The sequence below is a fragment of the Anoplophora glabripennis genome, unplaced genomic scaffold (genome assembly GCF_000390285.2).
Source record: "Anoplophora glabripennis isolate ALB-LARVAE unplaced genomic scaffold, Agla_2.0 scaffold1621, whole genome shotgun sequence".
Lineage (NCBI taxonomy): Eukaryota > Metazoa > Arthropoda > Insecta > Coleoptera > Cerambycidae > Anoplophora > Anoplophora glabripennis.
The window spans coordinates 1-12,247 of NW_019417701.1; the positions used below are offsets into that span (position 1 = coordinate 1).

A 12,247-nucleotide genomic window follows, 5' to 3' on the forward strand; every position below is an offset into this window, starting at 1 on the left:
TCTATTAGATAGTAGAATTAATGGTTACTCTAATTATTGTGTTTCCAATGCAGTTTCCTTAATTATTTTATTGTCTGTGGTTTCCGAGTGTGTCGGCTGCTGCACCAGCTACAGATGGCGGTACTCTGCCGCTGCTGCGAACAGAATACACACAATAAAACACTCTTATTTAGTTACTCATATGAATAAACCTACTTAGTTACAGTGTTACAAATACAAACTTGAATATTTAAAAAATTTTCGAACATATTGTTTGTTAATCTTAGAAGACAAAAATGTATAATTTCCAAAAGTTTCATGTTTAATTTATACTGATTTTTTTACAAATTTGCAGTTCGTGTTGCGGTTTCTATTGATTTTTTCACATGGTTCTACCGATATCCACAAAGTTAACAACACTGTTGTGTTCTCTTGCTTCGTAATTTTTCGTTTTTTATTTTCGGTTTTCGGTTGCTTTGTGTTTATCAAAATGGCGTTGTGTTGTGCTAGTAAGTTTATTAAGTTTTATTATATAAATATGTATTCATTATTAATAAATATAACAGTTTGTAATAATTATTTAATATAGGGTTTTAGCTTATTTAACTTTAAGTGGCACATTTTATATAGAGCGAATAACCGGTAAATACATAACCTTGTTTGCACACAAATTTTAGTTTCAAATGAAGTGCCGGAACATCCCGTAGTATCTCCATCTTCAGGTGCTATTTTTGAGAAACGCATTATAGAAAAGTATATCCAAGAAAATGGAGTAGATCCTATAAGCGGAAAGGAGCTTAGTATGGAGGATTTAATAGAAATAAAAAGTAAGTTCATTAAAAAGTTGTATAGAAATTTTGGCAATAATAAGTATATTTTAGCTCCCCCTATAGTAAAACCAAAACCACCGAGTGCCACAAGTATTCCAGCAACATTAAAGTTATTACAGGATGAATGGGATGCTGTTATGTTATATAGTTTTACCCAGCGTCAACAGTTACAAACTGCAAGGCAAGAACTTAGTCATGCTTTGTATCAGCATGATGCTGCTTGTAGAGTAATAGCACGTCTTAATAAAGAAGTAACTGCTGCCAGAGAAGCTTTAGCTACCCTCAAACCACAAGCTGGAATAACTACTGTACCACAACCAGTAAGTCTATACTACATGTGTGTTTATTAAATTATAAAAAAAACATATAATACTGATACAATAAACTGTATTTTAGGCCGTTGCTGCTGAAGCTGGTGGTGTTGCTAATCAACCAACAGAACAAGCTGGAATGAGTTCAGAAGTTATACAGAAATTACAAGAGAAAGCAACAGTATTAACACAAGAACGTAAAAAGAGAGGTCGTACGGTTCCTGAAGAATTGACGACGCAAGAACAACTTAGATCATTTAGAACTTTAGCGTCTCTTATTGTAAGTTTTAAATGACATATTACTATTGTTTTATTATTTTTAAAATCTCTGTAGGGTTTACATTCAGCGAGTATACCTGGTATTCTTGCATTAGATGTACATAGTTCTGATACGAGTAAAGTGCTTACTGGTGGTAATGACAAAAATGCAACTGTATTTAATAAGGACACGGAACAAGTTGTAGCCATTCTTAAAGGACATACAAAGAAAGTGACTAAAGTAATATATCATCCAGACGAGGATCTCGTTCTTACAGGTAGGGTTCATTAATAATTTTTACTTATTTATTCATATACTTTGTGCAATATTTTTTATTATATTATGTAGTGGTCCTTAACCCTTTCGCTGCTCAATACGTCTGAACGTAGCTACCACGCCTTGCGCGAAAGTTTATCGCGTGCGAATATATACGTCTGGAGCAGTTAGACCACTTATAGTTTTACATTATGTTGTGTTAAATTACGATTTACGATAAATTTTACGATTTTATTTTGAATAAAATACAGTATATGTACTAAATAGAAACTGAAAGAAACATGAACAATCTTGGTATTATTACCAGTACCTCTTTCCATAAAAATATTTGTCACAATCGGTATAAGCTCGCCCGCAAAAATTCGCCTTACCAATTGCAATAACCGAGTCACTAATGTGCATGGTTGCGAATATATACGGTTTGAGCAGCTTGATCCAATTTAACTATTCATGCGAATTAATCCGTCTGGAGCAGTTTGAGCCCTATAAATTTTTAGCCAAATTTTTGTGCTAATGACATAGCTATGTAGAAGTTCATACTCAATCGGTTCATTTGATTTTCAATTGCATTTCAAGGGAAAAAAATGCTTCTCACCTTTTTCTTTTGTAAAAGTAGTAATTTTCAACTTATTTTTTTAACCTAAAATGAATTTGGCACTAAGATAAATTATTCGAAAATAATTAATTTCAGAAAAAAAAGGCTGAATTTTTTGGTTCAAATCCAATTTTAAATATAATGTTATAAATAAGTCTGGAAAATTCAGTGGTGCAGAAAATAAAAAAATTGTGCACTAACGATTTTTTAAATTTTTATTCAAACTGGATCTAACGTTAAGCGACAATGTCCTGTTAAAATTGCTGCCATCCCTCCACGAAATATCTTATTGTCTGGTCTGGTCTGGTCTTGAGTGTCGGTATTCGCAACGTTTATTACAAGTTTACCTCCCCAGAGCCTTCTATACAGATTTATAAGTAATACCAAATGCTGGCTCTGGCTTTTATGCAAGTTGATCTGCTTTTTCATTTCCTTCAATGCCTTATGTTCTAGCACCAAACAACCTCTTAGTGTTGATACTTACCAGTTCAGTTAGTAATTGTAAACAATCCCGAACAAGTTTACAGCATATCTTGTTTGAGTGTAAGGCCTTTATTGCAGTTTGACTAGAGAGAATATGTAGATAAGCATAACAGCTAACGTTTTACCTTGGAATAGTATCTGGAACCCTCTCAAACTATAGTGTCTTTACCATCTGGGCCTCAGTCCTCTTCATGCAGCTCTTGTTACACTGTTTTAGAGCAATTCGTAAATAATATTAGGCTCCAATTTTTTTGTGCATTTTATCGACTCCCATTCTCCTTGATTCCCTATTCGAGTCTCAAAATGTTTGTGGAATTTTGCAGTCATTCTGTCCAATCTCATCTCAAAAATAGATCTGATAGGAGTGCCACTTGTTATGAGGTGCAATTTTCTGCTCATTGTTATACCTGATACTGTAAGCTGTCATTCTTCTCGTTTCACCACAATATGAAATGGTGGAATATTTAATAGGACTTCCAAGGGAACTATTGGAGTTGACGCCATAGCTTATACCAATGTAGGCCAATCTGTGATATTTTTTGTTTTCCTTGTAGTTTGTTTAACCTTGGGCCACCAGCCACATAAAGAAGCTTAGGTCTTATTATCGAGGTAAAAATCTAATGTAGTATGAAGTTTCCATCCTATCTTGGACATTGCCATATCATTTAGATTTCTTCTCCTGATAAAAGTATAGGTGTAAGTAAATACTTTAGAATAAATCACAGACTTCTAAATATGTATACAGGGTGTTCCTAAATAAGTATCGCAACGGAAAACTGTAAATTCCTCTTGAAAAAAGAAACATTTTTTTCCTCTTCCATTTTTCTCTCCGGGCTTTCTTTTTCGAGATACACGGTGTCAAAACTTTAATTTTTTTTTAGTTTTTCGCCAATATCTTAACGTTAGCAAAAATGTTTGCTTTTGTTCATAAAAACTCATTTTTCTTGAAAACGGTTGACTTTAGAGCAATGAACCAAGAGAACTCTTATTGTGTAAAATTAATTGGCGCTTTAGAATTTGCTGTCAAAAGTCAATTTTCCCAGTGGCGTAAAATTTAGGGGGGGAAAAACCCTTACGATACCTTAAAATCTCCACCACTGGCACGTCCAATGAATTCGAGAAGGGTGCGAAAAAGTAGCTATTAATAGTGGTAATGTGTGTACAAAAGCTCAGTCCTGTAGTTCAAACGATTCCTAAGATATTGGCGAAAAACTAAAAAAAAATTAAAGTTTTGACACCGTGTATCTCGAAAACGAAAGCCCGGAGAGAAAAATGGAAGAGGAAAAAAATGTTTCTTTTTTCAAGAGGAATTTACAGTTTTCCGTTGCGACACTTATTTAGGAACACCCTGTATAGACACATTTACTTACTAATTTTCTATGGACGACAATTAAGTACAATCTAAGTGCCATTTTGCAATATTGCCTGGATTATTTAAGCGACCACAAAACACTTTTCTGTAGTAAATTTTTTTTAAATGGTTTAATCCTCTATAACCGGACAATTTCTAAAAATGTAGATACATTATTCCTTCATTATATGACATTAGAAGTGTAATGAAAATTATTTTGTGGCCTGTCCGCTTTACTCATTTGAACATTTGGCAACATAGTTTCGGCCATCTTCATTCAATTCATTCATAACAATTCATATTTATGCTTGATGTTGGTAAGTTGTAGTGGTATTGGAAGTGGAGTGTAATTTTTATACTATTACCACTTACTGCTTTTGATGTTTAAAAGAATAAAATATGATAATTTTAATATTATTAATAAGTAGGTAAATGATGTTAAAAAGTCTATCATTTTTCAGCGTCCCCTGATGCAACGATTCGAGTGTGGAATGTACCCACTTCTCAGACTACTCTACTTCTGCGATGTCACGATGGTCCTGTAACTGGATTATCTCTGCATCCAACAGGAGACTATGTTCTTTCCACATCTGAAGATCAACATTGGGCTTTTTCAGACATTAGGACAGGTCGATTGCTAACGAAGGTTACGGACAATTCAAATGTTCCTCTTACAACAGCCCAGCTACATCCCGATGGTCTCATTTTTGGTACTGGAACTGGAGATTCTCAAGTTAAAATTTGGGATTTAAAAGAACAAAGCAATGTGGCAAACTTCACAGGTAATAGATATCCTTTAAATTTAGTTTACTATTGTGAAAGTAAATAATCTCTTTAATTTTAGGACATTCGGGAGCAATCACTACCATTTCCTTCTCCGAAAATGGTTACTATTTAGCCACAGCAGCTGATGACGCATGTGTGAAACTGTGGGATTTACGTAAATTGAGAAACTTTAGAACTTTACAACTTGACGAAGGTTATCAGATTAAGGATTTGTGTTTTGACCAAAGTGGTACTTATTTAGCAGTTGCTGGATCTGATGTTAGGTATGTGGATATTTTCTCTTGTTAGTCCATATATATTAAAAGCTGTAGGTTACTCTCCCTGCGTTACTTGGCCGCGAAAAGTGACGACTTGCCATATCAAAGGCTTTCATCGCGAGGCGTGAAGCCCTTCCTTTATCCCAACATATTCCGAAGGCGATCTGTTCGTGCCTTCTATGTAAAATTTCCACTTTAAAAAGAGTATTCGCCAAAAATTGACTTTTTTCGGTGGGAGAAAGATACCCAAAGTATATCCGATATTTAGACAGAGATGGAGACATACGTCAGTAAAGACGTCAAAATAAATTTTGTCATTTGCCACATTTTCCCTGCTGATTGGGTCACAGTGAGTCGTTATTTTGCCGTTCGACATTGGTTCCGATCTTTTAGAGACGCGACTTTGGCCGATAAAGCTTGATTCAAACATTTTCTTCAATTTTGTGTTTACATTGACGAAGATCCAAGGTTTCAAATAGCCCATGCAGGCTCCACCCAGCGTTAGATCGCTGTAGCTCATTTTGTAAACTCGTGTCGAAGGTCCGGAGTACAAATGCGGGGCGGGTCGCATTGTTTCTTTTTTTTTTTTAATTATGCAGGGTGGGCCATTAGTGTGAGAAAGTAAAATAACTCATTTGTTATAAATAGTACAGAAAAAAAAATTATATAAAAGTTGTACAGAATCAGAAAAGACAAAATTTATTTGAAACATACAAAGCGATTAGTAAAAACGGGACATGCCAAATATTACATTTTTTAAATGGAACACCCTGTATATTTTTAAACATAGATTTCTGAGAAAATTCTATATATGGCAATATAAACAGTTTAACATTTTAGTGCGCGGTTGCCAAGTTATGTAGAAAATTCTTCGAATTTTGGAAAAAACGACCTCGAAGAAGTTGTATTAACTTTCAACTACTAACACTTGGAGCAAAAATATTTGACAGATTTATAGACAAATGTTAGGCAAAGACTCCTATATTAGCTAATATCGATATTTTATACAGGGCATTTTTTACAATACGAACATTTTTAAAAAGTTTTCTTTCTGATTTTCTAAAATTTTTCTAATGGAACACCCTGTATTTTATTGTTTTATTTTATCCACATACAGTGGTGGCGCGTGAACATTAATTGAATGTGTTCTGCTTAGGGATGTTACATTTGTTGAATTGAATTCCGGGATATTAAGTGCCCGGAGCCTGTAAACGGCGCCACAGGCGAAAATTTTTAAAATTTTCAAGGTCACGCGTTTTCCTGGCACTTCTGAATTTCAAGGAACAATCCATTTATACAAAAATACTGATTTTCACAAGAACGATTTTTGAAATTGATACCTTTTTGAAATATCTATTAACGAATTACCTACTGACTGATAAATAAATTGGAATAAACTAAATATATTTTATTAAATTATTGAATATTGTTTATAAACAAAAAAATCGTTTGTGAAGTTTACCAACGATTCAACGAATTTTAATTTTCCTCGCCGTGTTATGATTTTTTCTTTATCTTTCTTTATACAATGTACCTATTATATTCTGGGAGTTATATGTGCAAATCCGGAATCCGGGACCATACAGCTAATTCCCGGTACAATCACAGAAAATCCCGGTCATACCCATGTGGCTAGATGTTCTTCTAATATGTCGTCAAGATCTGCACTAAAATTTATGAGTCCATGAAACACATCATGGTTGTCCGAATTTTCTGTCTCGCCGTATCCGCTTCTTATGTTTATTTACCTAATGACTTAAATGATTTAAATCTTTCACACCGTATATTGTCCATGCTTTATCCCCACCGAAAAGTAAGCACGGAAAACAAAACAGTGTATTTTTTACATCACACCCGCACACCCACTGCTTTTGTGTATACATTATTGTTAAATTGTCTTTTATAACTTTTATTTCGGCTTGTTCCACTAACTTCAATATTTAATCGTGGTGTTGGCCCACCTAATTCTTTTATTTTTAGTTTATCCTCATAAGGCAGAGAATCAAATAAAGTTTTTTGTAAAAACGAAACGCTATTCATTTTAATAACTATAATATCCGTAGACGCTTAAATGAGAATGTTCACATGTGCCGCTCAGAAATAAACCACCACACGCCACGTACAAAATATTACTGCATTTACTTTACTGCAGCAGTGGCTGTCGTTGTTGCAGCCACAAAAGCCCATATAAAAGTGTACTGGGTGACGTGCCTGATTAGCCAATAGAAACAAAGGACGCATCTAACTGTTTGCTGTGCACACATTTTTTATACGAGGTTGCATATATTAAGAAGCGTAGCTCGCGTCGTAATAAATAATATAAGCTCTTAGATTTATTTTAGCGCGAGTACATTTGGATTCTTTAAATATTTTGTTGATATTTAATATGATTAAATACATAAAATTTTGTGTTCTGCAGCTCCGCAGCTCTTATGGTACAACCGCCACTGTTCACATATCAGTCCACTTCAACTTTTATTAAGTATGTTCTACACCTAAAGTTGTTAGTTTTTAAGATATAGCAACATTTCTGGAAAAATCTAATTTTTATTATTTTCGGTCGCAAGAAATGGCTTTGGGAAAAACTGTCACATTGTGTCAACTTGTCAGTTCATAATTTATCATTCCATTTTGGGTTAATTTTATTATTTAATATTTATTTGTGGTATTCTATAAAATAATAACTATTTTTTTTCAGAACTGGCTATATCTTAAAAACTAACAATTTTAGGTACAGATCATGCTTAATAAAAGTTGAAGTGGACCGATATGTGAATAAAATAGAACAATAAAATACAGGTTGTTCGATTTGAAAAATTTTAGAAAATCAAATTTAAACTTTCTATATTCGATATTTTAAAAAATGTCCTGTATAAAATATCAATATTAGCTAATATAGGAGCCTTTGTCTAACATTTGCCTATAACTCTGTCTAATTATTTTGTTCCAAGTGTTAGTAGCGGAAAGTTAATACAGCTTCTTCGAGGTCATGCTTTTTTTCAAAATTCGAAGAATTTTCTACATAACTTAGCAACCCCACACTAAAATGATAAACTGTTTATATTGCCATATACATATATAAATATCTCGAAAATCTATATGTTTAAAAATATACAGGGTGTTCCATTTAAAAAATGTAATCTTTGGCGTGTCCCATTTTTACTCATCACCCTGCATGTTTCAAATTAATTTTGTAGTTTAGGTTTCTTGATTCTGTACAACTTTATATAAACTTTTTTTCTGTATTATGAGGGAGTTATTTTACTTTCTCACACTAATGGCCCACCCTGTATATACTAACCCACAGAGAACGCACCGTGGCCCGAGGCCTGAAGGCTCGAGAGAAAGGTCAAGTCCTTGCCTTGCCTACCTTTCTAAATATTGTAGGCTGTACATGGCATTATACCATATATCAGGTCTGTAATGTTTTATATGAAAATGTGGTCTCCAATGCACACTAGATGTGGCATCCTCAACATATTATAGTCCAATCAAATTATATTTTTACGTGCCAAAATTTAGTTCAATAAACAGACATGTAAAGATTAGGAAAAATTCTGTAGAACTACTTTCAAGAAGTGGATCTTATTTGTGGAAGGGCAAAATGGGCGGTGACTATTAGACGCATTCATTATAGCCATCTTTCTCGATCGCACGGATTTCTATGACTTTCTTTATCGCTCTCACGTAACGGCCGATGAACCATGGGGACTTTCCGACCCTGTATACATATATGTATTAGTTTACACTTTTCACTTTTTTTATTTTTCTTACTTCCAAAATAACTCCAAAATTGTTACACAAAATACGACACGCAACAGATTCTTCGCTATCAGCAAACAAACTGACTGCCGACTATGCGCGTACGCGCGAAGCGATTTAGTCTTTTCTTGTCATCGTTTAAATTTGGCCGTTTGGATTAACGTGTGTTCAGATTAAAGAGATTGCACTGTATTCAAATGCTCATAACTTCTTGAGGGGCTGAAATTAAAATTTTAATTGATGAAAGCTACTCTAAATAGATAATAAATAATGACAGGAAAATCAGGAAAATTAAAAAGGGTCGGGTCACGACTTCAATGATTTGACATGGAATGCCCCATATGTTCATTGTTTTTCATTTTGAATTATTAGAAAGATTCTCATGTTTTATGTGATAGTATGAATGAACGTGCTTCTATCTTAATAATCAAGAGTTACTGATTTATCACAATCATGTTAAAAAAAATTGTTTTATAAGAAATATGTGTTTTAATAATCTTTGATGTGAATAGCATCTTCAGAGTATATATTTTTTTTTACAGAATTTACTTATGTAAACAATGGCAGAAGCTTAAAGTATTCAACGATCATACAGCTACTGCAACTGGTGTAAGATTTGGTAAACATGCACGCTTTATTGCCTCAACTTCAATGGATAGAACTTTAAAATTATATGGTTTAGAGTAAACAATTTGTATCTTGTGTGAAGATAATCTGTACATTAATTTTCCCAGATATATTTTTTTCCAAATCAGTTTTACTTAGTGATAATTTTGTGTTAATAAAACATCTACATACAATTTTTATTTTTTTACCCTTCCTCTTTAATCTCAGGTTAATAGACATAATAATCATACGTAAAAGATTTGTTTTGTTTGTAGAAGATAAAGTAATATTCATAAATCGATGATTAAACAAATAATTATTACACAAAAAAGCAAGCTTTTGTTGCATAATAGTTATCGTTATTTCTACATTAACTTACTATTAAATACAATTTGAAAAATAGCAATAATTATTAATAAATTTACAATTTTCAAATGTGCAGGATGTTTGTTAAAGATATTTAACCACTAAACTCTGCAATAAAAATTAATGGGGGTACATACAAAATTTGTGGATAGACGTTTTGTTTCCAAGATGCATAGTGCTGAAATTAAAAAAAAATGGTTTATGTCTTAGTCCCACATTGGAAATCTACACAGCAATTATTTTCTAATTTTACATGAATAATATTATGAACCACTTATCACGTACAGGGAACATTTTCTTAAATTATAAAATAAAAAAAACTTATTTAGGACTTTAAGATATCTGTCCGAAACTAATTTGTGACCCAGGTTTATTTCATAATTTTTTTACAGGTGGCAAAATCTTCAAATAGAGAAAACCTCAGATATTTTACTGCAAAATATTTCTTATTTCATAACTAAAATATACCATTTTTAAGGGGTAAAGCCACTCTATCGATTTTTTGGATAAATAGTTTAAACAATGTTTTATTGTGTGAAGAATAAAGGAAAAAAGTTTTAGGTGGAGCAAAAACCAGGAACGCGAGTTTTTTTGAGGTGAAGCGCAATCACTCGCAGCATGCTACAGGAATGCTTATCGTAATTCGTGAGAATGCGCGCGATTGCTATTATAGAGGCCAGCTTGAGTCTCCGATTAAACCAAAAAGAGGAGGATGAACAAAATGTCAACATAGCCAGCCAATTATATGTCGCAGGCATCGTTGATTGAAGACATACATATAACGAAATTTTTACACTGAATAGCTGAATACACACGCAAAGACATATTGGAGCGACAAATTGTACCAAATAATCGTCAATTAAATCGTTAAGAAAAATCTTTCAGACAAATTTTAGAGAGGACACTAACGCTAAGTTTTATTGAATCAAATTATGGTACAAAGTTTATCCGACTGTTTATTTGTTACATCTGTGTCATTCACAAAGATTTATCTCTAAATTTGGTAAGATTATTCTGTCATCGTTGATCTTTCGGAAGTCCAAAAAATCAGAGCAATTTATTTCTTACTCGTAAGTATAGTTTGCTATGAAAACATGAACAAAAACGACTAAACTCGTTTTATTACTTGGAATGATGGGTTATGGTGAGTATAAAACGACGCAGAAGAAATAGAAAGCGAACAAAGTGGGTTAAAACATGATTATTGAGGAGAGAATACAATACGCCTCTAATTCCTTATAACTCTCGTTTTTAATATTTTTATTTTTTTATTCTTGTGAGGTTGTTTTCCATAAACACGGGTGATTACGATATAAATCGATCAGTCCACTAATAAATTCTTTTGAAATTGTAGTATATTCTGAACTCAAGACGGAAATTAAGCGACTTTAGATATCGCGCAGATATTTCCTCCAACATGTACTAACATGCTTTACAAAATAATTCATGACAGATTTATCAGCCGTTTAATCACTGTTAGTGTACGTGACAAAATAATCGCTCCAAATTATTTGGCAGCAATTTAACCGTCAAAATATTGGTATTTTTAAATTTTTCTTGATGACCCAAACTAGCAGTTTTGTCTTTACAATTTATGCAATTCAACGATAAATCGGCCAAATCGGTTGATAAAACTGCTCGTGTATATTCAGCTATAGTCAGCAAAAACTTTAAAAGCATTTTTTCGAGAAACTACTTTTTTTACGGGACAGAAACATAACTTAAAAAGTTTTAAACAAATCGACTGGAAATTCAGATTTTCACAATAACATGACTCAGGGAACATTACAGAGATTTTTCGATTGATTACCAATTTTCATTGTTATTAACAATTTAATGCAAAATTTTTTGTCTTTTTTCGATACTTTTTTTTTATGTTCACAGTCAATAATTATTAATATTTTTTAATTTGCCTACGATGTTCCCTAGCTTTTAGTAAGTATATAATATCAGAATTTTTTTTTTGTTCCAAGACCTTCCGTTAATACGAAACCTTTCCGTCCATACAGTCCTCTGAAGAACATGCCATATGTCTAATTCAGCAATTCAGCCATATCTCCCTTACCATTAGAAGGAGATACCTTATTGTATCAATGTAATCTTGAAAAAGTGTTTTATTCAAACATAAAGTAATAAGAGTTCCATTTTAAAAATTTTGGGTTTTGTTTATCACACTTTTTAAAAACACTGTACAAAATTTAATATTACATATGATACTTCTTGTTAATAGACTTCATAATTTAATTTTTTTTCTAAACTTAAAAACCAAAAAGTTAAAATAGGAAATGAAAATCACTTTGTCTTGAAAATGGTGTACCTATTTAATGGATATGAAATGAGATGGTATTCTTCATATTTTAGTCAGTGGCAAAACTTATTTAAAAAG

General features: G+C 32.7%; 1 protein-coding gene across 1 annotated transcript; it reads left to right on the plus strand.

The window, feature by feature from the left end:
* The first annotated feature begins 374 nt into the window (after window positions 1-374).
* On the plus strand, window positions 375-9,683 carry LOC108915805 (pre-mRNA-processing factor 19). The gene is made up of 8 exons (XM_018721941.2): window positions 375-488; window positions 657-806; window positions 861-1,129; window positions 1,206-1,400; window positions 1,455-1,656; window positions 4,546-4,866; window positions 4,929-5,133; window positions 9,432-9,683. The coding sequence occupies exons 1-8, from the start codon at window positions 470-472 to the stop codon at window positions 9,574-9,576; spliced, it is 1,506 nt and encodes a 501-aa protein (XP_018577457.1). The 5' UTR covers window positions 375-469; the 3' UTR covers window positions 9,577-9,683.
* The last annotated feature ends 2,564 nt before the right edge of the window (window positions 9,684-12,247 follow it).